The 27,301-nt window shown below is 38.1% G+C and overlaps 1 protein-coding gene and 1 pseudogene across 5 annotated transcripts in view; both read right to left on the reverse strand.

Moving 5' to 3' along the window:
- The window catches only part of ARNT2 (aryl hydrocarbon receptor nuclear translocator 2), a 274,848-nt gene that overhangs the window by 170,585 nt on the left and 76,962 nt on the right, over nucleotides 1-27,301 (reverse strand). For 2 of the 5 annotated variants that reach the window (XM_043983350.1, XM_043983351.1), the window contains exons 3-5: nucleotides 27,063-27,110; nucleotides 15,601-15,645; nucleotides 15,455-15,499 (exon numbers count right to left, since the gene is read on the reverse strand). In XM_043983350.1, coding sequence (XP_043839285.1) covers nucleotides 15,455-15,499; nucleotides 15,601-15,645; nucleotides 27,063-27,110 — 138 coding nt within the window. The remainder of the gene's footprint in view (nucleotides 1-15,454; nucleotides 15,500-15,600; nucleotides 15,646-27,062; nucleotides 27,111-27,301) is intronic. The other 3 variants (XM_043983353.1, XM_043983352.1, XM_043983354.1) reach the window with 3 other exon arrangements.
- LOC122740735 lies at nucleotides 4,998-5,444 on the reverse strand (annotated as a pseudogene).

Consider the following 27,301-nt stretch of genomic DNA (forward strand, 5'->3'; position numbering starts at 1 on the left):
TTAGAATGGAAAATAAGGTAGACTGAGCAGAGAGATAATTAAAGAGCTTGGTCTGGTTGGAAAGGAAAATGTATATGAAGAAATACTGGGGATTAGGTTAAAAAGATAGATTAGTACCCCAGTCTTTGGGGAGCTTTGAATGGACAGCTGAGGAGTCTGGATTTAATGGCACAGACAATGGGGATCTACTGAAGATCCTGAAGAATTTTAGAGCTGATGCTGCTTATGACTGAAATATTCAGGATGAAAAAGAGATTACTTCTGGATTTTATTCTGGATGATTAGGAGAATGTAATAGAACTGAAAGAATATCAAGCACCTGAAAATCTATAACATTTGGCAAGGCATCTAAGGGTAAATAACAGAACTGGTTTTTCCCCAAACTGCGTTTTATTAGGAATACGATATGGCCCATCCGTGGCAAGATACTCATTTGCACATGGAAGAAGAGACCAGGAAAATTCAAATGAGGTCCCATCATCTCCTAGTCAGGTTTTATTTTGTTATAGTCAAGGTGAAATTGTTTACCAGCTTACTGTTTGCAAGATCTCAAAATTGTTTTAATAAAAGCGGATGTTTTGGTGTTTGCTATGTTGTTCTCTGGGTAACCTATTAAGGAATATTAGAGTCAGAAGGGACCTTAGTTTCCCCTTCCCCACATTTTTTAGTTGAGGAAGTTGAGATCCAAAAAAGTGATGAAAATTATGGAAGACCACACTGCTAAGTAGGGGTAGGGTAATGCCCAGGTCTCCTGACTCTCAGGCCCAGGATTTTCTTCAGGGGAAAACAGAAGGCATTAGTAATTTTTAATACAAGGATGCTTGCTTTGATGAACTGATTTTAACTTTTTCTTTTCTGTTTGGGGCTTAGATTAGAGATGAAGAGACAGGAGAGAAAGTTAGGGAAGCAGATACTGTGTGGGTTGGAAAGCTGAACCAAAATAGCATGTGGTGGTTATGATGTAGGCCATTGCTCTGAAAATCTAAGATTGCAGGTTTGAAACAAACTGCCCAGCACAGCACCTTAGAAGCCTGTTTCTGCTTAATAAATATTGCAAGGAGTAAGCTAGGGAAAGGGTTTCTTCATTTTTCTCCAGAGAATCTAAATAAATCTTAGATAAAATTGGAATCATATGTGTTTAAAAACCTCACAGTATTCTTGGTATCAAATTCAAGAATAAAACAAACTTTTGTGTGTATGCATAGGCACCCATTAATTTTATTGTTGGTTGTGGAACCTAAATGAATGGAGGCTGAGAAGGGTGTTAACTAATGAATTGAATTAGAGGATATTTATAATACTCACATCACTATCCATATAATTAGAAAAAAAATTCAAAACCAATTTGTACAGTAAAAGCAAGTAGTATTCCTTAGCTATTATCTACTTTGAACTGCCCTAACCCCAATGGAGTCAAATACTTTAAAAGCTTAATAAGAACATGGTTATTCTTATTAGACTCAATGTCTCCCAATAGATAAAGAAAAAGAAAAAAATGCTCAAATCCTCAATTTTTAATAAAAGCTTGAAAATCATTTAAAAAGATAAGAAAAAATATTTTATAAATATATAATTATACATAATTATGTATAATTTATAAATATATATTAAATAGATCATAAATAAATAAAACATTTATAAATTATACATAATTGTGTATATAATATCCTTATATTTTTATTATATATCAAAGTATATATTATGGTATCAAAGTGTGTATATATATATATATATATATACACATATGTATGTGTGTGTGTGTGTGTGTGTGTATACACACACACTTTGATACCAATGAAATAGAACTTCTATCAGAAGAGAGATTGGAAAATCAGTTTGCATACAAACTACTATTTTGGAAAACAAACTGGTCCCTTGTGCTGAGCAGCCAACCAGAAAAGTGCTAGGCCTTGGACTGTCAGGAACACCACAGCACTGATACTAGGAGGAACAGGAGAAGCAAGGCAACCAGGAGACCTCTGGGAAAGAAAAATCTAAGATAGCATAATGTAACTCAAATTGGGGAAGTCAGGTAAAACACTGGAGTACTGGACTTGGAGTCACTTTGATCACTGAATAAAGGACAAAGTAGAGTACAGAGAGACTTGAGATGGGAGGACTATAGTCAGTAGGCTACTGCAGTCGTCCAGGAGTGAGATGATAAAGGCCTGCAGAAGGATGATGCTAGGGTCAGAGGAAAGAATGGGGCACATACAGAGATGCTGTGAAGGTTTAATAGATTTTAAATTTTATATGCCTACAGGATAAATTCAAACTATTCAATAGAAAGTTGGAGATAGGAGCCTGTAGATCAGGAGAAAGGATGGATAAATAGATCTGATCATCTTCATAAATATAATAATTGAATCCAAGAGACCTGATGAGATCACCAAAAGAAAGAGCATAGGAGAAGAGAAGACCCAGGATGGAGCCTTATGGAACACCCACAGTTAACAGGTATGACCTGGATGACAATCCAGTAAAGGATATTAAAAAGAAACATATAGGAAGAAGAACCAAAAGAGAGAAGTGTCAGTCATTTAACCTTCATTGCCCTGCAAAAAAAAAAAAAGAAAGAAAAAGAAAAAAAAAGAAAAGTGCCAGAAAAACCTAGAGAAGAGAGTAATCTGCAGAGTTAAAGGCTACAGGGAAGGTAAGAATTCTTAACTGAGAGGGTGAAGCAGGGAAAGTCATGAGAAGATTGAGGAAGAATGAAAAGGTTTGGAAAAATCACTATAATGAGGAGGATAGTGAATTGATTAGAGAGGTGTAAAAGCATTGCCTTACTCTAGTGAGGGCCCAGTTGTGATAATGTAACATAATTCTGTAGTGGATTAAGTCAGCACTATTTCTTGATTTTTTTTTCAGCTCTATTCAACAGCATTTAAATAGTAGCAAAGTCAGTGGATGATGACAGTAATACAAGGTTGTGGCTTTGAAGAGCATGATAGGATAAGGTAGGTGGCAAGGGACTCAAGTGTGGAGAATAAGACAGAGCTGGATTGGCTCACCAAGGGGTCGAGATAGAAAAAGCAGGAGAGTGTAGACAGGGTGGGGGTGATGGTCTGGGAAAGAACTGAGAGGTCATGGTAAGGATGAATTACAGGGTTAGAAGTCATAAGGCAAAAATGAAATGATAAAAAGGTTAGGATCAAAGGAATTTTTAGAGTTCATGAACATGGAAGTGGCATGCTCATAGGAGATAGTTATCACCATCTCTCTATGTAGTTGTGGGGGAATGGAGTAGGTCATGGGAAATGGGTAAAATGAGAAATTAGGAAGTTAAGATTTCCAAAAGAATATCAATACATACATTGAAGTCCCCTAGTATGAGGACCGGAGGTCAAGAGGAGGAAAACAACTGTAAGGCAGGCATTGAATGAGAGTGTACTAGGGATCACTAGATACAATAATCTCTGTTGAGTGAAAGAATGGATGAATGAACCTTAAAGGAGGAGCGATTACTGAGTGGTAGAGAATCAGCTTGGAAGTAGCAGCAGGAAGGAAAGACTATTCCAACTTCTCCATCATGAATAGTGATTTGGAGTGTCAGAAAAGGTGGCCAAAGATGCCTTGTCATTAGGGAGGGCCCAGGTTTCAGTGATTGCCAGAAGCTGCCAAGGGTGAGAAAGGAAAAGGTCTAAAAGAGAATTTGTTACCTGCAGGGTGGGTATTCCATAGAGTACAGTGGAAGGATTGGTTAGATCTGGAGTAGGACATTGTGGGGGAGGGATGAAAGGAAGGGGAAAAGAGTAAGGGAGAAGGCAGTGGGGGACAGGTAGCAATAACAACTAGAGGCTCAGAATCATACACATAAGAGAATGCTAGCTACTGAGCAACGAATTCAGGCCTAGTATCAGTGCCTGGAAACAAATTCATAGAAGGAGGGAGAGGATTAGACTGTTCTGGGACCTAGCTTGATGTCCAACCTTATGATGCAGGTTATGCTGTTAAGTTTTGTGAGGCTCATGAGGCCCACCTTATAGCAAGTGTTGGTGGGTCAAGTCTGGAAAGAAATTATTGAAGAAAGGCCTGGGGCAAAGAAAGAAGCTGGAGGTCTGGGATCTGTAGTTGTCACCAAGCATCCTGGGAAGACTCAGGAACAAGGCCACAGAGATCAGGACTGGAACAAGAGGCAAAGGCATAAGGCACAAGAAAGCAGGCTGAATCCATGGCTCTTGAAGAATTTACCCAAGGGTAAAGAGGCCACAGGCACAGACACAAATGATAGGCAGAGGCCAGAGTTGGCACTCCCCGGGAAGTACCAACAGCACCAATGGTGTCTGGCTGGAGCTGGACTGGAGCAAAACAATGCTCCCTGGGACATCTGAGAGGCAAAGACAGAGGCCACAGGTGGGCCAGCTGGAACAGAGGGCAGCAGATCTCCCAGGAAAGTCCCAGAAGCAAAGACCACCCAACTCACACCACAGCATACTTCTTGCTTTTCACCAGCACTTCTAGGCTCTTGCTCTCCCACATTTACTTGACAATTTCTCCTCCTTGAAAGTCCACCCCCATCAGATTACATCACCTTGTCCATATCCTTTTCTCCTCTACCAGACTTCAATCAGACACTTGCCTCAATGACTTCCTCACTTGGCACAACATCTTAATTTGCACCCTTATCCCTCGGGACCATCCTTAGTAATTTTAACATTTATGCTCATGGCACCTCTTACTTCATCAGTCTCCTTAATTCCTGCAACCTCCAACTCCACTAAAAAAATCCCCTGGGGATTTCTATCTCACTATCACCCAAAAGTGCTCCATTTCCTATCCAGAACTGCAAAATTCCTCTCTGACCACAAAATCCTGTCATTCCACTTCCTTCACTGCCTCCATTCCTGCTACAATTGACCTCTGCTTCCATTGTGACCTCTGGTCTCTTGATTCAATCCTGTTCTGGCTTTATTTTCCTCCCATCACAGTCTTTCTTTTTTTTTTTATTTTTACCATTATGACACTTTTATTGACAAAAATAATCCAACAAACAATATTCACAGATGGTGACCATGGCGACCACCCTTTCTGCGAATGCTGTCAGAGGGCACTGGAGTGACATCCTCAATCCACCCAATCTTCATTCCAGGATGTGCCAGGGCTCTTAGGGTTGACTGTGCACCAGGGCCAGGTGTCTTAGTCCTATTTTTCCCTGTGGCTCAAAGTTTGATGTGAAGGGCAGTGATGCCTAGTTCTTTCCATCTCTGGGCAATGTACTGAGTGGCCAACATAGCAGCATAGGGAGAAGATTCATCTCTGTCAACCTTGACACCAGTCACTCGGCATATGGTTTCCTTGCCAGAGAGACTAGTCACATGGACAAAGGTGTCATTGAAAGAAGCAAAGATATGGCAGACACCAAACATATTCTCTCCCTCTGCAACCTGAGGTCCAAGGCTGATGACCTGCTCTTCCTTCTTTTCCTTCCCCTTGTGAGGTGACATTTCTGCTCCTTTGCTTGGGCCACCAATACCGGAAAAGCCCCATCACAGTCTTGACCCTCCCTGTAAGCCAAAGGTTTCAAACATGTGGCCCCAGTGTTGCCCACATTGGATTCAAATGTAATTGGGAGGCAGCTAGATGGTGCCTCAGTGGATAAAGCACCAGCCTTGGATTCAGGAGGACCTGAGTTCAAATCCTGCTTCAGATGCTTGACACTTACTACCTGTGTGACCCTGGGCAAGTCACTTAACCCTCATTGCCCCGCAAAAAAAAAAAGAAAAGAAAAGAAAAGAAAGAAACTGCTTTTTAGGGGTAGCTAGATGGCGCAGTGGTTAGAGCACCAGTCCTGGATTCAGGAGTACCTGAGTTCAGGGTCCGGCCTCAGACACTTACCACTTACTAGCTGTGTGACCCTGGGCAAGTCACTTGGCCCCAATTGCCTCACCAAAAAAATTTAAAAAAATTAAAATGTAACGGGGAAATATTTAACAAAATAAATGTAGAAAACTGATAATGTTAATATGTGGTTTTCTAAGTGAACAAACAGGCCAGGGATCTTAATGTACTATTTAGGGGCCCATTTCTATTTCAGTTTGATGCTACAACAATAAGTCTAGCAATCTGAACAACACACGGTCCTCCATCCTTAAGTCAATCAAAAAATCAACAAGCATTTATTAAATACTGTTCTATCATGACCAGACCTTGAGGGGAGCTCTCTCCCAAGAAGAAACACAGGGTTCCTTGTCTGCCCTTGCTTTTATCCAATGGTGCCCTGTTAGCCCACTGAGAGGAGCGGCTGCAAACAATTAGTCCCAGTCCTGGTGTCCTCAGTTCATACCTAACAGAAAGAGGCCACAAAGGGGTCCCTTGTTGGGTCAGGGCAAACACATGGGTTCTTTGGATACTCACAGGAAAAGATCTGCTGGCAGCAAGCAGGTAATAATGATGTATCAACCATACATTAACAAGGTACAGAGAGTACAGAGGAAGATGGCTTGGGGATGGAGCAGGGAAAGGGGCGGTAGAAAGAGGAAGCATGGGGAGGGAGCATGGGGAGGGAGAGGGAATATAGAGTCACATAACTGTGGATTGGAGTTGGGGGAGCTTAGAGTCATGGCAGGTGGTGGAATGTTTAAGGAGCAAGCTTTTGGAGGTCCCTTTTTATAGGGTTCTGGGTGGGTAGCTTAACTCTTCTCTGCCCCATTTTAGGTTTAGTTCATTAACATATCAATTTCATCTCAAAGTTATTATTAGCATAGTGTATTTCTGGGTTTGCTGTGCTTGTTTGGAACTTATTCACACATACAGACTGAGGGGCCATTATTGGGATAGGGTTTTAATGGGGTATAGCTGGCTTCTCCTAATTGAATGCATAATTGGGCCTTAATTGGGGAGGCAATTTTTGTAAGCAGTATCTATGTTCACCCTTACTCTCTATTTATTCCTATTTATTGTTATGTTACACTGGCTACTTAATATACCTATTTACTAATTGCCGGAGTGGTTGGGGAAACATAATAAGGTACAATTTCAACACAAATACCTACTATGTGTCAAACACTATGGATACAAAGATAAAGATGAAACAATACCTACCCTCAAGAATTTTACATTTTATTGGAGGAAACAAAATGAACACATATAAGCACATACAAACCATATACACACAAAAACAAGATAATTTGGGGGGATGGAAGCTAGGAGTTGATGTGGGAGGATTGATGGGCATGAAAGCCTCATGTGGGGACTGGCATTTAAGGTGAGCTTGGAAAGAACCTAGAGATTCTAGGTGGTATCAAGGAAGATAGGTGGCACAGTGGATAGAATGCTGAGCCTGGAGGCAGGAAGACTCATCTTCCTTAATTCAAATCTGATCTCAGATACTTACTAGCCATGTGACCTAGGGTAAGTCATTTAACCCTATCTGTCTCAGTTTCCTCACCTGTAAAATAAGCTGGAGAAGGAAATGGCAAACCACTCAAGAAAATCTTAAATGTGGTCCCAAAGAAAAGGAAAAGGCTGAAAATGACTGAGCAACAACATCAAGGAGGAAGTGGTTTTCATCCACAAATGACAGTCTACACAAAGGCACAGACAAGAGTAGAATGTCAAGATTTTCATGTGGCTTTGTCCTTCTGCTGTTTTCATCCTTGCATCTTCCTAATCCTCAACCCTGGGTCACCCCTACCATCTGCCTTTTCTGGACTTAGCCCTAAGACTCAGAAAGCTGCGGAGGACAATCAAAAAACCATGCTGTTTAGGTTGGCTACACATTCATGCTATCTACACACTAATCTTTTTATTCATATCTGCCTCCCGATCGCATTCCACATGCCACCTGTTCCAAATCCTTTCTTCTTTTAATCCCCAAACTGTATTTTGCCAAGAAACTTGGATAATGACTGACTTTACTGAGATTAAAGCCACCTGCCACAGGATAGTCAGACAAATGGATAGATAGATAAAGAGATAGCTGGGAGAGAGAGAGAGAGAGAGAGAGAGAGAGAGAGAGAGAGAGAGAGAGAGAGAGAGAGAGAGAGAGAGAGAGAGAGAGAGAGAGAGAGAGATGGAAACAGAGACCGAGTGAGATCAATAGACATAGTTAAAACTTATTATATGCCAGGCATTGTGCCAAGCTGGGGACACATATAAAAACAAACAAGACAATCCCTGCCCTCAAGAAGCTTACATGGTAATAGATGAAGACAACACAGAAAGAAGTGCTGGAAAGGGAGAGGAAGGACTATGAGGTAGAGGGATAGCATGGGGGAATGAAAGGTGGATAGCAGGAAGTGTCTTAGTGGCCTAGGTCTCGGCTATATCAGTCAAAAGGCTCACCTGTTAGAGTCAGGGGAAGTCAACAGTGAAGTCCCAGTTTCTAGAGGGGTGCAGATGCTTGGATACTGAGGCCATGGTGGGAGACTACAGATGCTACTTTAACTTCCTTTCTCCACACCTTCAAACCTATCCATGTCACTAATGTCAATAAGCTTTTATTAAGCACTTAATATATGGCACACTCAGTGCTAAGCCCTTAGGGAAACAGAGAAAAGCAAAACAATACCATCCCTGCTCTCAAGGAGCTTACATTCTAATGAGAAAAATCATGAAAATAATTATGTAGATATGAGAGTTATACATATATATATATACACATGTGTATATACAGGTGATATACATGTATAAGTATATATGTATGTATACATATACACACATATATATGTGTGCCATAAGTGAAAAGTAATCACAGAGGGAAGGGGAGTAGGGAGAGATCAGTAATGGCTGTTTGCAGAAGGTAGGATTTGAGTTGGGTATTAAAGAAAGCTAAGGAAGTTAGGAGGTAGAAGTAAGGAGGGAGAACATTCCAGGCATGAGGAAAAACCAGTACAAATACGCAGAGTTGGGAAACAGTGTTATTTGTGACCAAAAGCAATTAGGACAATGTTGTTAGATCATAGAGGGTGTGGAAGGGAATGAAGTCTAAGAAATTTGGAAATGTACACAGGGGCCAGGTTCTAAAGTGATTTAAATGACATGGTACTTTATATTTGATCCTGGAGGTAATAGGAGTGATGGAAGTTTATTGAGCAAAGGAGTCACATGGTCATATTTGTGCTTTGAGAAAATCACTCTGGCAGCTGAGTGAATTGATGTGAGGAGAGAGTGGGGCAAGAAGGCCAATGAGAAGGCCATCATAATAGTCTAGGTGAGATGATGTAAGCCCCTGTATTAGTAGAGAGGAGAGATGTTATGAAAGCAAAGTGCCATCCATTCAATACCATTTTACTTCAACCTCATTGGAAGAAGGTGATCTATCAACCCACCAAGGCTAAACCCTCCAACTAGCTGACCCCTCTACTTGTACCCTTGCTCCCATTCCCTTGAGTCTCCTCCAGGACCATCTTAAATGAATCTCTCCTTCTCTACCACTTACTTCTCCTTTGCTTATAAACCAGCTCCCTGCTATCTTCCTCTTGAGCTATCATTCCCAATCTCTCTTCTCTTTTCACTACAAATTTCTATATGAGTAATCTATTGTAGTACTGCCCCTTCCTCGATGCCCACTCATTTAACACTTCTATCTCCATCACTGCTAAAAGTGCTACTTCCAAGGTCACCAAAGGCTTTTTCATTCCCCAAACCAACAATCATTTCTCATTCCCCAAACCTTTTAACCCATCTGCAAGATATGACATTGCAAGTCCTCCTTCTGGATTTTCTCTCCTCCCTGGGCTTTTGTGACACTGCCCTCTCCTGGTTCTTTCCTTTCAAGTCTGACTTTTCTTTCTCAGTCTCCTTTGCTCATTTTCCTCCTCTTATCCCCTGAGTGTAGTTGGTCCCCCAAGGCTCCATCCTAGGTCCTTTTTCCTGCTCTCTGTTCCTTCAATGTTCTCATCCATTCCCAGAGCTTCAGTTACCACATGGACAGACAATTCACAAATCTATATAACTAGGCCTGATTATTCACTTGAGCTCCATTCCCACAATTCTAACTGCCTGATGAACATTATTCTAGCACCTTATGCCAAAAACATATGCAAAACAAAATTCATATTTTCCCCCCAAATGTGCCTTCCTTGAAAATCTCCCTTACACACACACACACCCAGCCCCCCACTCAAAATCTCAACTCACCCTCACACTCCACACCTCATCAGCTGCCAGGTCCTACTGATTCTATTTCTTTCTCTTTGTCTTTCTCTCTTTCTGTCTGTCTTTCTTTCTTTCTTTCTTTCTTTCTTTCTTTCTTTCTTTCTTTCTTTCTTTCTTTCTTTCTTTCTTTCTGGGGTGGTGGGGCAATGAGGGTTAAGTGACTTGCCCAGGGTCACACAGTTAGTAAGTGTCAAGTGTCTGGGCCAGATTTGAACTCAGGTCCTCCTTAATCCAGGGCCAGTGCTTCATCCAACTCACCACCTAGCTGCCCCTACTGTTTCTTTTTCTATATCTTCTACATGTCACACCTCTACTCAAAATTACCACCCTCATCATCACCTTCTGCCTATGACCTTATTGTATTCTACCATTTATCACATTTCTTTCTGCATCACATTTCTGGATCTCCCCCTTGAGACTCTCAGCCCCTTAAGAGGACAGACGTGATGTCATTTCCTCCTTGTAGCCTTAGTACACAGCAGGTACTTAATAATTACTTTCTTCTTGTTATTTACTGCAAAGTAAGCCCCGTTTTCATCTGCTCGGTCAGGTGACCTCAGACAAGTCATTTCATCTGTATAAACTGTTTCCTCATCTGTAAAATGGAGATAATAACACCCCTTCTACCTACCTGGCTAAGTTGAAGTAAAATGCTTTGTAAGTTATAAAGTTACATAAATGTATGCTGTTAACACCATTATTATTATGCCACAAAGAACAGAATTCAGGATCTCTGGGCCTGGAATCCAAAATCCTTGATTTTTTTTTTTTGTGAAAATCCCAGACCACTTAAAGAATTTCTATCAAAAAGTACAATCTTTGAGGGAGTACAAATTATAGAATGGAGCACATTGGGTAGACTACGCAACAGAAATACACATGAAAATGTGTGATGCCTGCCATCATGAAGCATCCTTTCTAAAAGAAATGAGACAAACACTAACAGGCATCTTTTTATGAATTAAAAGCTCTGTGTGCCCTTGATCTTTTACCTCTCAGTTATAGCATGAATAGTTTCTTGGTTGCATTTGTTACAAATTAGAAATCCATGCTCCATTTTTACTGAATGGGGTAAGAAATTATGAAAAATAAATTTTAAGGTAGGCTGTAATGGAGTCAGAGAAGTAGAGTTGTTTCAGGGAAAAAAAAGACAAGTGGAAGAGGAAGCAGGATATGCAAGAAAGTATATTTTAGTAAAGAAAACAAAAGGATGATGGAAGGGAAGACCACAGCTTTGAACAAATGGTGAGAAATTTAAGGATGATGGGAAAGTTGACGCAATGGCTAGAGAGGGGGCTGTGTTAGCATCAAACTTATGTGTTAGCTCAGAAAGGTGATAGGAACAGCGGCATTATGGATTAACTAAAAAGTACACCAAGACTTAAAATAAGAGTCTTATAGAGAGTAGTTTACAACATTTTTGGTATTAAAGTGAAGTAGTGTACAATACTGGAAATTTGATCAAGAAAATTAAAAAGAAAACATAATTTATAGAGCAATTTTCAAGGGGAAAGTGGTACTTTTGGTGGAAGAAAATGATATAGATCACAAAGAAAGGTCATTTAATAATAACAGCTTGTATAAAGAATAGGGATTGGACTTGTAATATTGGTACAGTAAGCTCCTGGGTAAGTAAATCCTCTTCCAATGCAGGTGTGTATCTTCTCTGCAAACTATCATCTTAAGAGTTGTCATTGAAAGGTTAAGTGATTTGATCAGGGTCACACAGCCAGTATGTTTCAGAGGCAGGACTTGCACTTGGGTCTTCCTGGTTCTGAAACAGATTATCTGTCCATTATATAGACTTCATTGAAGGCATATAGTTGTATACTTCCACTAACATCTTATTCTGATGCTTTACTGTAGCACTGGGCTCTGGGTTCTCTAAAGCTATGCCAGTGGTATAAAATTGATCTAATCCTACCAAGATGGAAAGGATTTGAGTATGATGGCCCATGTGTCTAGTATCTAAGACTTAGTCTTGGCTAAGTTCTGAAGGGCTCATCAGCAAGTTAGTTGCAAACACCATCCACCGAGTCAAAGATGGGTTGCAGTCTATAAATATACTGGAAGCAGCCCACCAAGGAAAGCAAAAGTCCCTGAAATCTAAAAAGGGTATCTGTACAACTCTTTACAATTTGACAAAATACTTGATATCTGTTCTCTCTTTTGATTTTTACAATAGTTTTGTGAGGCAGGTAACTTAACTACGTTTATTCTAATTTCATAAGGACAAAAAAAGAGGCTTAGAAGCAAAATAATCTGCAAAGTCACATTACTAATAAATATTAGTGCTTGGGACCCTTGCCCAGGTCTTACAATGAGAAATCCAGCCCTCTTTCCCTCATCCTATATTAAATCAAAGAGACTTAGAATTTTTGTGCTTCATAGAAAAATAAGACATTAGGAGTTGCCTCCTTAATTATGCAAAGTAGGAAATAGGGCAATAGGAAAGGAAGAAGTAGACTATGCTCTTTGTCACAATAAGGTTAAGGTGGTGATGAGGCACTCAATTCAAGCAAACATACCAGGATGCTGGGAGATATCAGACTAATACTGAGGCAAGGCAAAGGAAAAGCTGCAGGAATAATCTGAGCTTTGGTACTCACAAGAAATAAAAATAGCTCCTTATCAGCTGTGGTTTAAATATCATCATTAGTGACCTAGGTTCTTGCCTGTTAAGACAAGTTTAGAATGTGAGCAACAGCAAACCATTGGTTGTGGGATTAATTAAAATACCTAAAATCACACATCTAGAACTCAACAGGGCCTTAGAGGAAATCCAATCCAGCGCTGTCATTTTACAGATGAGGAAGCTCAAGTCCGGGGACTTGTCCAAGGTCACATAGGCAATAAGTATAGGAGATGGAGTTAGAACCCAAGTCCTCCAACCTGAAAGCCTAAGCACTTTCTACTGTAGGACTTTACAACCTTCTAACTTTAAGTATCTACTATATCTGTTACTATATTAGATGCTGGGGATATAAAGTAAGAACATTCCTTGCCTTCAAGGAACCGTCATTCTACTGGGAAATTATATCATGTCCAAAAGTAAGTAAATATAAAGTAATACTAAGGAATCTTAAGGAAAGAAGCTAAGGAAGCAAGAGATACTATCAGACAGAGGTATGGAGGGAAGGCATTCCAGACGTGAGAGACCACTTGTGCAAAAGCAACACTGGAGATGAAAGGAAAAATGTTGTGTATGCACAACAGCCAACGAGTCAGTTGGACCAGATGGGAGTAATATACCCCATAATTGTAAATGGGAATTAAGCTGAGTAGAGAAAAACAACATAATCATAAATTACAAAATTAAGCAAATTAGAGACAGGCCAAATAGAAGGTGCCGATTAAATATCAATTTTTGTTTCTTTTCTTTACTGATTTCAAAAGAGAATATACTATCCAAGATTAATTATAGTTGTGAGTTATGTATATACCTTGATAAAAAGAAAGTTCATACAAGCTCATTAAAATAGACTTCAAAAAATGCTGTCACAATTGATTAGAGAAATGCAAATTAAAACAACTCTGAGGTACCACCTCACACCTATTAGATTGGTTAATACCACATATGAGAAAATGACAAATGTTGGAGAGGATATGGGGAAATGGGAACACTAATGCGCTGTTGGTGGGTGGAGTTATAAACTGATCAAATCATTCTTGGAGGCAATTTGGAACTATGCCCAAAGGACTACAAAACTGTGTATATCCTTTGACCCAGCAACACCATTATGAGGTCTGAACCCCAGAGAGATCAAAGGAAAAGGAAAATGACTTTATATGTGCAAAAATATTTATAGCAGGTCTTTTTGTATTGGAAATAGAGGGAATGCCTATCAAGTAGAGAATGGCTGAACAAATTGTGGTATACGATTGTGGTGGAATATTATTGTACTATAAGAAATAATGAGCAGGATGCTTTCAGAAAAATCTGGAAAGACTTACATGAACTGATGCAAAGTCAAATGAATAGAGCTGAGAGAACAATGTACATAATAACAGCAACATTGGACAATGATCAGCTGTGGATAACTTAGTTATTCTCAGCAATGCAATGATCCAAGACAGTTCTAAAAGACTTATGATGAAAAATACTATCCACCTCCAGAGAAAGAACTGATGGAGTGTGAATTCAGATTGAAGTATACTTTTTAAAACTTTCTTTGTTTTTCATGTTTTTTTCTCTTTTTTTGGTCTGTGTTTTCTTTTGCAACATGACTAATATGGAAATGTTTTACATGACTGTACAAATATAATCTATATCAAATTGCTTGTCTTCTCAAGGAGTGGGGAAGTGAAGGAGGGAGAGAGAATTTGTAATTCAAAAATGTTTTCAATGAATATTAAAATTGTTATTACATATAATTGGAAAATAAAATATAAAATTTTCACTTAAAAATAGAATTCAAACTGGGTGGATAAAGTACTTTTTTTTTAAATGAGCAAGGTCACCATCTAGTGGTTATTTGTTAAAACTGTAGGCATACTATCCCTGGGCCTTAGGAAGACGGAATATGCCAAAACAGTAAAACCTTTATAAATAGAGTGACAGCAAAATTTCACAAGGTGATAGTTGGAAGAGATAATGAGAGAATACCTTACTATACCCAGTCAAGTTCTCACACAACTTAATGAAAACAGTGTGGTATAATGAATCACTTAACAAGTCAGTTAACCTCAGAGCCTCAGGTTCCTCATTTCTAAAATGAGGATAATAATATTTATATCTACTATCATTTATTCCAAGTCCTTTATTTTACATATGAGAAAACTGAGACCCAGAGAGTTCAAATGACTTGTCCAAGGATACACCAATAGTAAGTATAAGAGTTCAGATTTGAATATCCATTTGCTGTCATGTAAATGCAGTGATTTAGACTGGAAAAGAACCAGATACTTTAGGTAAAAAACAAGAAGAATAAATGGGCCTAACATAAGAGTTGGCTTCTTAATATAAGAAATTACTTTTCCATTAAAAGTATTTCATCTACAGGTACCCAGATGGATGCCATCTGCTATTTATATTATGGGCAGATCTGTAGGCCACGTACTGAGTGATTGGTTGCCCAGAATTATACTCTGTCTAGTTATTTATACCCTCTTTCATACATACTAATATGATTTTATGATTTGAGAATACAGTACAGATTTAAGAATACAAGGTCTGCAGAAGACCTTAAAAATATTGCCTCCTACCATATATGATGCCACATCATACAGACATAGCCACAGTGTGACATTGCTCCTTTCAAAAGGCCCTTGTAAAGTTATCCTTCCACTGAAGGGATACCGGTCAGCTCAAGCCAAATCAAAAAAGGTCACCATGTTTGATTTTCCTTTTTCCTACCTGGCCAACCTCTCTGCATCAGAAATACTTGGGGCATGTTCCCACCTAGAAAGAAGATAAGCAGCTATTTAAGCTAAGTTGCATGGATTGACTATTCTGGGATATGACAAGTCCCCTCTCAGCAGATCTCTGCAGAACATTCCTACCTTGCAAATTTTTCCTTATCCCCAGAGTTTTGAACATCACCATACCTACAAACAAAATAGGGTAGTAAATTCAAAGGAACAGACCAAAACTAGAATGTTATTGCAACGCAGAAGGCTAGAAAATGCTTATACGTGCAAATAAGACATTTCTCAGCAAGAAAAAATGTATTTAAGTGGAAAGAGGGTTAAGAATTGGGACCTATGATTTCATGGGTATACTGAATTCTCTTGTGAGAAAACTTCCTGTAGCAATGCTGGTGGGCACATTCTCTTCAAGTTATAGTCTCAGAGATTTGCCTAGGGCACTGAGAGGTTAAGTCACTTGCCCAGGGTTCCACAGTCAATATGTGTCAGAAGGAGGACGTGAACTTAGGTCTTCTGGTTTCTAGGCTGGCTCTCTACACCAGCTGCCTATAAAACAGACATAAAGGGGGGGGAAATAAAAGTTAAGTCATTGAAACTTGGCTCATTAGTAGAATTTTTTTCCCTTGGAGATATACTAAGTGGTTCCAAACAAGTATTGCTTGTCTTAACACACAATCTACTAAATGTGAATCCACTGCCAAGTTAAGAAATGTTCAGAACAGTTTTTCAAATGATGCTTTGGTTACAAATATACATATGTATGTGGGGGTTGGACAAAGTGATCTCTAGAGGCTGCTTCTAAAAATCTATGAGTCTATGAATATGTATGTATGTATGTATACTTGCATATGCCTGTAAAATACTCCTCTTATGCCAGGAAGTAATAGGCATTGGGTGTGGTTTTCACTGAGATTTTGATTTAAATTCTGTACCAGACCAGAGAGAGGTCATGAACACCATAAAGAAATTATTTGATATTTCTGATTTTAAAATGTACCCTGTTTTATTTAAATGTGTTTTGAGACATTAAGCTCCAGTACAGGGTGAGATTTTCCTAACTCCTGAATCTTCATCTGAGGCTAGCATATAAGAAGTGGCCACTGCTATAGCCTTATTGTTTTACCAGATCTAAGCAGATGCAGGGCTTTGATCAAAAAAAAGGGAGAATGAACCTGGAAAATGTTTCCTCAAACAGACAAATTGAGATTGAGAAGCCAGCTGTGAATATGATATGGGCAAACTACAAAAGCCTTAATATGGGGTTTTCCATAGACCAGTATCACTAAATTGCAATGTAATTTTTTTCTTTTTCTTTGTGACTTTGCAATAGACCAAAAGAAGACAGAAGGAAGCCACAGAGCTGTAAGTAATAAGAATACAATTTAATATATTTTTTTTCTTATGAAGCTGGAGAGATGATCTCTGGAGTTTAAAAAAAAAGCATAGATAGCTATTACTATCATGGAAGACATTGGCAAGGACTTGCCAAAGGGGATCAAAGAGCCATATTTATGTGTCTAAATGTCTTGTGATGTTAAGAAAAGTTCAGCTTGACTTAGAAGGTGTTTTCTACTCAAATCTGGTGAGAAACCAACTATTAGATTAGTAGTGATTGATGACTAGCAGTGATGAATGTTAAAAGACCCTAAATAAGAAACTTATTTTACCTAAGTATCTTTTAACCTGATGGTGCATTTGTAATTTTCTTTGCAATGTCATAATTAGACAGAATTAATAGTTGTGCTTTATTGTTATAGCAAATAGTTATTTTAGAGAAAAAATAATTAAGTGGTTAAATATGTCATAGTTACTGACTTAGTTGACCATGCCTAAGGACATGAGGATCTGATTAAATAGCAAAAGTTCAGATATCATCTTGTCTGGTGGCAGGTTATCTGAATGACTGGGGGAAAGATTCTGGTAACTTACCATGAAGTTTGTTTCTCTGAAGTTATTTCTTCCCTGCCAGATACTAGCATATGCACTCCTGTATTGCTCAGTTTTGAAAGGGTTTTCTGCCCTACCTCAGATCTTTACAGTTGCATAATCTATGAGGAAGTCTGGTGTTCTTGCCCTTCATCTCAAAAAGAGACTAAAAAACGGGGCCTTTCTAGTTGTCTTAATACCACTTGAGGAGCAGACAATGGAATTGAAATATTAAAGAAATCTGCCTAGGTTTCATTAGTGGGAAAAGAGGAAAAAGTCATAAGGAACAATTCTTCCTTGGTGAAACAAACTGGAGTTTTTCCCAAAGATGAAATGTTCATCACTGTTAACTGTTATATCTGATAAATATATAGCTGGACCACCAAGGGACAGGATGTGTGGTCAAGACAAGATAAATGCTGTGAGAATGCAAAGCAGAACTGATTCCCTTGGCAAGAGGTTAGGGACAGGGAATAGTGTTTCATGAAAGTGAATATGGGTAAGGTTGTCAAAATTGCCACTAAGCTCTGCACATGAATGTGCATGGTCACCAGAACATATACTTCTGTGCTCTTTTTATGATCCTCAGAATCACAGAATTTCATGGTTGGAAGGGGCATCAGCAGACATCTAGTCCAACTCACACACAAAAAGAAATTTCCACTATATCAAATGCAACAACTAGGTATCCAGACTGTGCTTAAAGACATCTAAGGAGGGGAAACCCACCACCTATGTTGGCAGTCCAATTCCACTTTTGGACAACTCCAACTGTTAGAAGTTTTTCCTGCTGCTGAACCAAAATTTGCAAGTTTACAACTTCCACTCACTGTCCTTGATTCTGCCTCCTCTGAGCTCACACAGAACAAGGTCACTCCCTCCCCAACACAAAATCATTTAAATACTTGAAGACAACTAAAGCATCCTCCTCTCCATATCATAGTTCCTTCTTCTTGACAGCTCCAGATATCCATGTTGTCCTATGGTTACCCAAATTCCTCTCTTCCAAAGGTGCCCCATGTTCCAACTCATATTTTGCTCTCTTTCACCACTGTCAACAACCAAAACTCCTATTCCCTTAATTAATTTCAGCTAAGAGTTGTGGAAATAAAACACTTCAATTAATTCACAATAAAGTTACTCCTCTCAATATTCACTTGTTAATCATAATTCAATGCTGGTGAAATTCAAGCAGTGGGGGAGATATTTTTTGGACCAAATACTTCCCCTTATATCACATCACTATGTTTATTTCTGTGGAGGAAGAGGGCTAGAGTTTATAAATTCTATTCTCTCCCCTTCCTGGACAAACTCAAACCATCCCCCTCCTTTGCTGAGGGAGTACTGTTCAATTTCCCCTGATTTCACCAATATCTCATCCAAAGCCAAAGGTCTGGACAGACATGTCCAATCTGATCCTTTAAGACATTTCATTCTTATTCATCCCCAACTCCTACCAATCACTTAACAAGCTTATTTTCTACCACCTCTACATCATCCCTTCTCTCCACTCATACTACAACCATGCTAATTGAAGCCTTGATCACTTCTCATTTAGTGATACCTATTGCTAAGTCACCTGACAATGACCTATTAATTTTTCTCCTGAATTCAAGTCTCTCCCTTCTCTAATCCATCCTTCACATAGCTGCCAAACTGATATTCCCAAAGTTTTGATCTGATCATATCATTCCCTAAATTGCCCACTGTCTGTAGGATAAAAACCGAATTTCTCCACTTGACATTTAATGCCCTTCACAGTCTGACTCAAAACTATATTTCAAGGCTAATTATACATGGCTTCCCTCTGCTGAACTCTACACTTCAGCCAAACTTCTCTAGTTAGTGCTCCCTATCAGGACATTCTATTGTCCACCTCCTTCCTCTATGTTTTATCATGGGCCTCAGATGCTTTCCCTCATATCTTTCCTCATCTCTTGGAAGCCATGGCTCTCTTGGGGACTCAACCCAAGTGCTACCTCCCTCAAAATGCCTTTTCTGATTCTTTCAATTGTTAGTGAAGTCTCTTCCCTCCATGACCCCAACCCAAACACTATGTATACACACATACACACACACATATATAGTGCTATATACACATGTATAGTAATGAACATACATTATTCTACATAATATATATCATATATTATCTTATCTATGAACAGGCCTCCCTTCAAAAGATGTAAGTTTTAAAAGATTGGGACCATTTCACTTTTCTATTTACCTCTTCTGTGCCTAAGAGAGTGTCTGACATATAGTAGGCACTTAATAAATGCTTACCAATGTATTGGAGGAGGGGAAGTACCAGAGCAGAAAAATCAGGTTAGTTTAAAATGGCTAATTACTAAATTTATTTTGGCTTCCTGTAATAATGACTTCCTTTTTTAAATGTGCACAAACCTCCATTTAGAGAATTTAGACTTCGTCAAGGAAATATCAAATTTACCAATTCATAATTCCTAGAATACACCTAGATATCTGTCTATCTTGTTTCCTGACATCTCTTTCATTCTTCAAAATTTACTGAACATTGCCCAAAATGGCTCCGAATTCCTTTAAAGTGCTCTCTTTTTCTATTATTACCCATATAGGCTATGATGCCTTCCATGTACTTTTACTTGGCCTTTTTCTTTTTGAAAACCAAGCTTCTTGTGGGAAAATTGTAACACTAATACATTGTTGGTGGAGCTGTGAACTGATCCAACCATTCTGGAGAGCAATTTGGAATTATGGCCAAAGGGCGATTAAGCTGTGCATACCCTTTGACCCAGAAATACCACTTTTGGGTCTTTTTCCCAAAGAAATCATGGAAAGGGGAAAGGGACCCACATGTACAAAAATATTTATAGCTGCTCTTTCTGTGGTGGCAAGGAATTGGAAGTTGAGGGGATGCCCATCAATTGGGGAATGGCTGGACAAGTTGTGGTATGTGAATACAATGGAATACTATTGTGCTGTAAGAAACGATGAGCAGGAGGAGTTCAGAGAAACCTGGAGGGTCCTACGTGGGCTGATGATGAGTGAGATGAGCAGAACCAGAAGAATATTGTACACAGTATCATCAACATTGAGTGTTGATCTACTGTGATGGACTATATTCTTCTCACCAATGCAATGGTACAGAAGAGTTCCAGGGAACTCATGATAGAAGAGGATCTCCAAATCCAAGAAAAAAAAAAAGAACTGTGGAGTATAGATGCTGAATGGACCATACTATTTCTTTTGTTTTTGGTGCTGTTGTTTTTTCTATTTTGAGGCTTTTCATCATTGCTCTGATTTTTCTCTTATAACATGACTAATGCAGAAATAGGATTAATGTTATTATGTGTATATATATAACCTATATCAGATTACCTGCTGTCTAGAGGAGGGGAGAGGGAGGGGAGAGAGGGAGAAAAATCTGAAATTGGAAAGCTTATATAAACAAAAGTTGAGAACTATCTTTACATGTAACAGAAAAAAATAAATACATAAATACATAAATTAAAAAAAAAGAAAACCAAGCTTCTTAGAGAAAATGAGAACCATACAGTATGTCGGTAATTCTGGATTCTTTGTCATAATTGTTGTTTTTGTTCTGCCAAGTTCAGACACAGGCACACACAAAAAACCACCATCAACAATATCTACCCTCAATTCCCAATCCTTCCTCTTCCCCTCCATCCACAATAAAAAGGTTCTTTCCTTATACTTAGCATTGTTGCAAGCCTCAGCTCATTCTGGGATCTATCCTTTCTAATTCTATTCTCATAGCTATGATACATGATCTTGAATTATTCCTTACTTATATGACCTTCTTTCCATCTTTTCTTTCTCACTAGAATTGTTTATGATTTTATAGTTAGAATTTCATCTTACAAAGAATTATTCCTCGTGAGCTGTATTCCTTTTTGGAATCTCTGGTCATGGTATCACACCTACTAGTTCAAATGTAAAAAAATCAGCTTTCCCAAAATTTAAGTTATTTTTTTGTCTGATTATTCCTATGTTCCCTTGGCTTTTAATGCTGAGTGCTTGAGGGTGCCCAGGGGATAACTAGGAGATACTATAGAACACTATAAATCAAAGGCAATCCAAGGAACAGCGCTGGGTCTTCAAGAAGTCAAAAATGTCTCTTTTTTGGATCACCCAGTTTTGTAAAGCAAACCTGACTCCTTTGACTTTCCTTTGACTTTGATATTCCCTCAAGAGTCAATATTGGCAGCCAACAAGGACTCTCCATAAAAGCATCAATCTCTTGATGATAGTTTGATGATTGGCCCTGTATGTCAATGAAATGCAAATGTGTATTTCTAAACTACTACTACTACTACTACTACTACTACTACTACTACTGAGGGAATCATCAAAATTCCCTTGGTTATCTTGAATTTTATTAAGGAAGGATGTAATATGTTCCTGCTGGTTTCCTGAATTCTGGAGACAGAAGATGTTCCCCAATTTATGGAACTTCTTCCCTGGTGTAATGGAAAGAGCAAACAGGACTGAAGTCAAAGGACCTGGGTTTAAGTTTTCTATTGACTCTATTACTTATGACCTATATGACCTTGGATAAATCACTTAACTTCTTTTAGTCTCAGTTTCTTCTTTTTAAAAAAAAAGGAGGGGGAGAAAAAATAAAAAGGGGGGAGTGCTTGCTCATTTCGCAAATATATAGAGAACTGAATCAAATATATAAGAATACAAGTCATCCAAAAATTGAGAAATGGTAAAAGGATATGAATAGGCAGTTTTTAGATTAAAGCTGGGCATCTAGGTGGTGCTGTGGATAAAGCACCAGCCCTGGATTCAGGAGGACCTGAGTTCAAATCTGGCCTGAGACACTTGACACTTACTAGCTATGTGACCCCGGGCAAGTCACTTAACCCTCATTGCTCCCACAAAAAAGAAGAAAAAAGAAAAGAAATTAAAGCCATCTATAGTCATACAAAAATGTCTTGAGTCACTACTGATTAGAGAAAAGCAAATTAAAACAATTCTGAGGTAACATCTCATACCCATCAGATTGGCTAATATGACAGAAAAGGAAAATGATAAATGTTGGAGAAGATGTGGGAAAATTTGAACACTAATATATTGTTGGTGGAGTTGTAAACTGATCTAACCATTCTGGAAAACAATTTGGAACTATGCCCAAAGGGCTCAGTAGCACTACTAGGCCTATATCCCAAAGATATCATAAAAAATACACATGTACAGAAATATTTAAAGCAGTTCTTTTTGTGGTGGCAAAGAATTGGAAATTGAGGGGATGCCCATCAAATGGGGAATGGCTGAACAAGTTGTGGTATATGATAATACTATTGTGCTGTAAGAAATGATATGCAGGCAGATTTCAGAAAAACCTGGAAAGACTTACATGAACTGATACTGAGTGAAGTGAACAGAACCTGAGGAATCTTGTACCCAGTAGCAGCAACATTCTGTGATGATCAACTATGACAGACTTAGCTTTTCTCAGCAATACAATGATCCAAGACAATTCCAAAAGACTCATGATGGAAAATGCTCTCCATATCCAGAAAAAATTATGGAATCTGAATGCAGATCAAAGCAGACTATTTTCACTTTTGTAGTTTTTTCTTTCTCGTGGTTTTTCCCTTTTGTTCTGATTCTTCTCTAACAACATGACTAATGTAGAAATATGTTTAACATGATTGTATATGTATAACCTATATCAGATTGCTTGCTGTCTTGGGAAGGGGAGGAAGAGAAGAAGGGAGAAAAATCCATAACTTAAAATCTTACAAAAATGATTGTTGAAAATTATCTTTACACGTAATTGAAAAAATACAATACTACTAAGTAAAAAAAAAAAAAACAAAAAAGGTACAACCCAAAACCCCCAAAGTTATGAGAGTTAGGTTTATATTTTCCTGTTTTTTAAAAAAAGAAGATCTTGGTTCTCTGAGGTCTCTTCCAGCTTTAAATTCTGTGATCCTATGTGGCTGCCTAGCACAGAATCACCTAGCTTCTGACATTGTTTCATTTGACAACCATTTACTGACTGCCTTGTGGAGGTGACTGAACTAGGTTTGGAGAGAAGGTGATATGGGTGAAAAATACAGAGAAGAATAAAAACTGGCCCCTTTCCATAAAGACATTCCCATTTTAGAAAAAAAAGTTTCATACTTGCTAACCTTGAAAATTCAAACCTACAAAACAGTAAACACAGCAAGCATTTTTTAGTTAGAGGCAGTTCATAAATGTAAAGCTTTAAACCTAGACCAGAAACACTTAGAGAGAGAGACTGACTCATTAACAGACTGAAAAATTTATGAGATTCTATATTTTATTACTAAATTATCCAATCAGTTTATAGATATTGCCACAGTGTCATTTTGTTGCTGACACTGACCCTTACTGCTAAAGGTCATTCTCCATCTCTCTGATCCTCTCTCCTTGTAGGGGAAAAAGTAAATATTCTTGGACTCCAGCAATCATGATCTCCTGAGATCAACAAGTGTTATGTAAAGGAAAATCATGTCAAGAAGGAATTGGTTCCTAGTTACTTCTGATAAGAATTTCTCTCAAAAACAACAGAAAAAGGAGGCATGTATAAATGGACACTAATTTTCAAGGCTATAGGAATAAAAAGACCCCTCACCAGTACGCAGTCATATGTTATAAAATTTGAGTGTACATACACAAAATTTTAAAAGAAATTTTAAGATTTTTGTTGTTGTTGAAAAGGTATGTATTTATTTTGGCTGGGTACTACAAGATCTTCAGACCAGATATTGAAATATGTTTTTTCATATCTATTATTTCAACCAAATCTAAGATTATGCTTCAGTGACCTAAGTGTAGGATTCCATACCCAAGTATTTATTTAAAGGAACAGGACCCTCTAAAGATTTCACACTAGAGAGACTTGACCAATTAAGGCCAGTATCTAAAGAAAGGCAAATGCTACAGAGGCATCCTCAGATGATCTATATTAAGAGATATAATGACACTGATTTCCATAAGTCACACATAAATAGCAGACTCATTATTTTAAGCTCACTATATTAGGCTCATCCTCCTACCCCATTTTAAACACGTGAGATTAAATTTGCTCTACTGGTAAAAAGGGAGAAGAGAAAGCTTCAGTTCCTTAAAGGACAGAGACCTGCTGCTTTGGGTATAAAGAAGCAAAGTGGGCTATGAATTGGTATTATCCAGATATGAATGCTACCATAACAAAGCCCATGTAATGTTCATAATCTCAGTAATGAGACACTCCTGAGTTCTTTAAGAAACAAGAATCAGAAAAATGTTCTTCTGATTACCACCAGCAGATCAACAGGAGGATCAACAGGACAACTGTGCCATAGTGGGATGGGCACTGAATGTGTGATCAGAGGATAGATGTTTCAGATCCTGCTATGCTACTTACTAGCTGTACTTCCTCTCAGTATCCCAGTTTCCTCATCTGCAAATTGGAGGTAATAGTACTTAATATTAACAACTCGGTTATAAGAAGTGATGCTGAGTGGAGTGACTGTACACAGTAACAGCAACATTTTGTGATGATCATCTGTGACAGACTTAGCTCTCCTCAGTAATACAATGATCCAAGACAATTCCAAAAGACTCATGATGGAAAATACTCTCCACATCCATAGAAAAAACTACAGAATCTAAATGCAGATCGAAGAAGTCTATTTTAGCTTTTTTTTTTTACATTTCTTGTGGGTTTTCCCTTTTGTTCTGATTCTTCTTTCACAACATGACTAATGTGGAAATATGTTTAATATGGTTTTACATGTATAACCTATATCAGATTGCTGTCTTAAGGAGGAAGAAAGGAAGAAAAATTTGTAACTCAGAATCTTATAAAAATAAATGTTAAAAATTTAAAACTATCTTTCCATGTCACTGGGAAAAATAAAATACTATTAAGCAGATAAGAAAATGAATGAGTGAATGAATGAATAAATAAATAAACAAATACATAAATTGAAGGTAATGTATTTACTCTGTCTACCTCATAGGTCTTTTGTGGGAATGAAATGAGAGCATATATATGAAAGAAACTTTGTAAAGCACTATGTAAGTGTTTGTTAGTATTAATAGTAGTAATATTGGTGGCCGTTAGCACCTGAAATGGAACACACGTAGTACTCCAAATTACACTTTTAAAACTGTTTTTTTTAAAACAAAGAAATGAATTGATCCAAATTAGGATTCCTGAGTTTACAGAAGATTGCACAGAAATCTCATTCATTCATTCTCATATTCATTCATTCATTCATTCATTCATGGTGTTGTTATTTTGTTTTTGCTTTTGGTCAGTGTTCCTGGTTCTCTCATTTGGCTCACACATTTCTTGAATCATAAATGGCCCTGCCTGTCACTGAAATGGAGGCAGGGAGGAGAAGAAGAGGAAATATTTTACCATTGCTAAGTATAAGGTGGAACTATTCTCAGACCTTAGCAAGACAGTTTCTATCTTCTCAAAACTTCTAAATTTGCTATAAAACTTCAAAAACAACAATAATAACTAGCACTTATATAGCATTTACTATGTGTACTGTGCTAAGCATTTTACAAATGTTTTATTAATAGGATCTTCACAACCTTGAGAGTTAGATGCTATTTTATCCCCATTTACAGATGAAGAAATTGGGGCAAATAGAGGTTAAGTGATTTGCCCAAGGCCATATAGCTAGTATAATATCTGGGGCCAAATTTGAACTCAGGTTTTCCTAACCTGGACTCTATCTACTTTGCCACTTCATTGCCAGCCATAAAGTTCCATGAACCAAAAAGTTATCTCCTATCTTCTCACTTTTCTATTGCAGATTTAAAAAATTATACCTTTTTAGCTGGCATATGGAATTCTCAGTGAGGAATTTCCTTTACCAGTGTTGATTATCATCTTCTCTGCAACTTGAAGTCTCAGAGACTTGCCTGGGCCACTGAGGCTTAGGTGACTTGCCTAGGACCATACAGCCAATAGGTGTCAGAGAACAGACTTAAACTCCAGGTCTAAGACCAATTCTCTACCCACTGAACCACACTGCCTCTCCTAAATGAAATTAGATACTACAAGGAATATATACATATAACCCCAACAAAATTAGCTAGAAGTACCAAAATGCAATTTAATTATAAATGCTAAGGCTCAAACAGAGCATAATATTCCATTCACAAAGCCGATTTCTAGACAAATTGCCATGAATTTCAAAAAGTGTTCTGTTTATAAAAGGCATTCCCCAAAAGAGGAATGAGTTATTTGGCAACCTGGTGCTTGTTGGAGGAAAACACTTTCTGTGTCTAACATTTTCCTCATTTTCAAGGATAGAAAAACATGCCTCCTCCTGAGATATTTAACTATAATTCTTGACGTTTCTAAAAAGTATAAAAAATGAGTCTCCTGAATGGAATTTTTGTCAATTAAAATGAAAAACTAATTATTTTTGTCACTTCATTTCTTTAAAAGATGTAGGTTGTGAGACTTAAGAACTATATCAACCATTCAGTTGGTAGCCACATGACTAAATACTGGCCTATACGAACACTCCCATTAAAAGATAAAATGAAAGAAGAATTAGAAAAGAGTAATATATCCAAGATGCAGAGAATGAAGGTTATACCATAATTTGGGTTTAAATCTTCATTGATATGTGGTTGTCCTACCTTGTGAGAAAGGCTCATTTTAAGTATTAAAAAAAATAACTCACCTTGAAAATTTGCTGGGGCCTTCACCATCTTCATCATCGAAGTCCATTCTGAAAAAGCAAGACCTCTGGTGAGCCTTTATCTAACTGGGCAAAATTCTACTTCAGCTCTGGAGGGAGTAATCCAAACTGAACCCTAGGCTTTGGAATGCTGAAAATAAAGTCAAGTCTCTGGGTTGTCACCAGACGTGAAGACAATGAAGTCTTGCCACATTGCAATGGGTACTAGCCAAGGGCACTGA

This window comes from Dromiciops gliroides, chromosome 2 (genome assembly GCF_019393635.1).
Source record: "Dromiciops gliroides isolate mDroGli1 chromosome 2, mDroGli1.pri, whole genome shotgun sequence".
Classification (NCBI taxonomy): domain Eukaryota; kingdom Metazoa; phylum Chordata; class Mammalia; order Microbiotheria; family Microbiotheriidae; genus Dromiciops; species Dromiciops gliroides.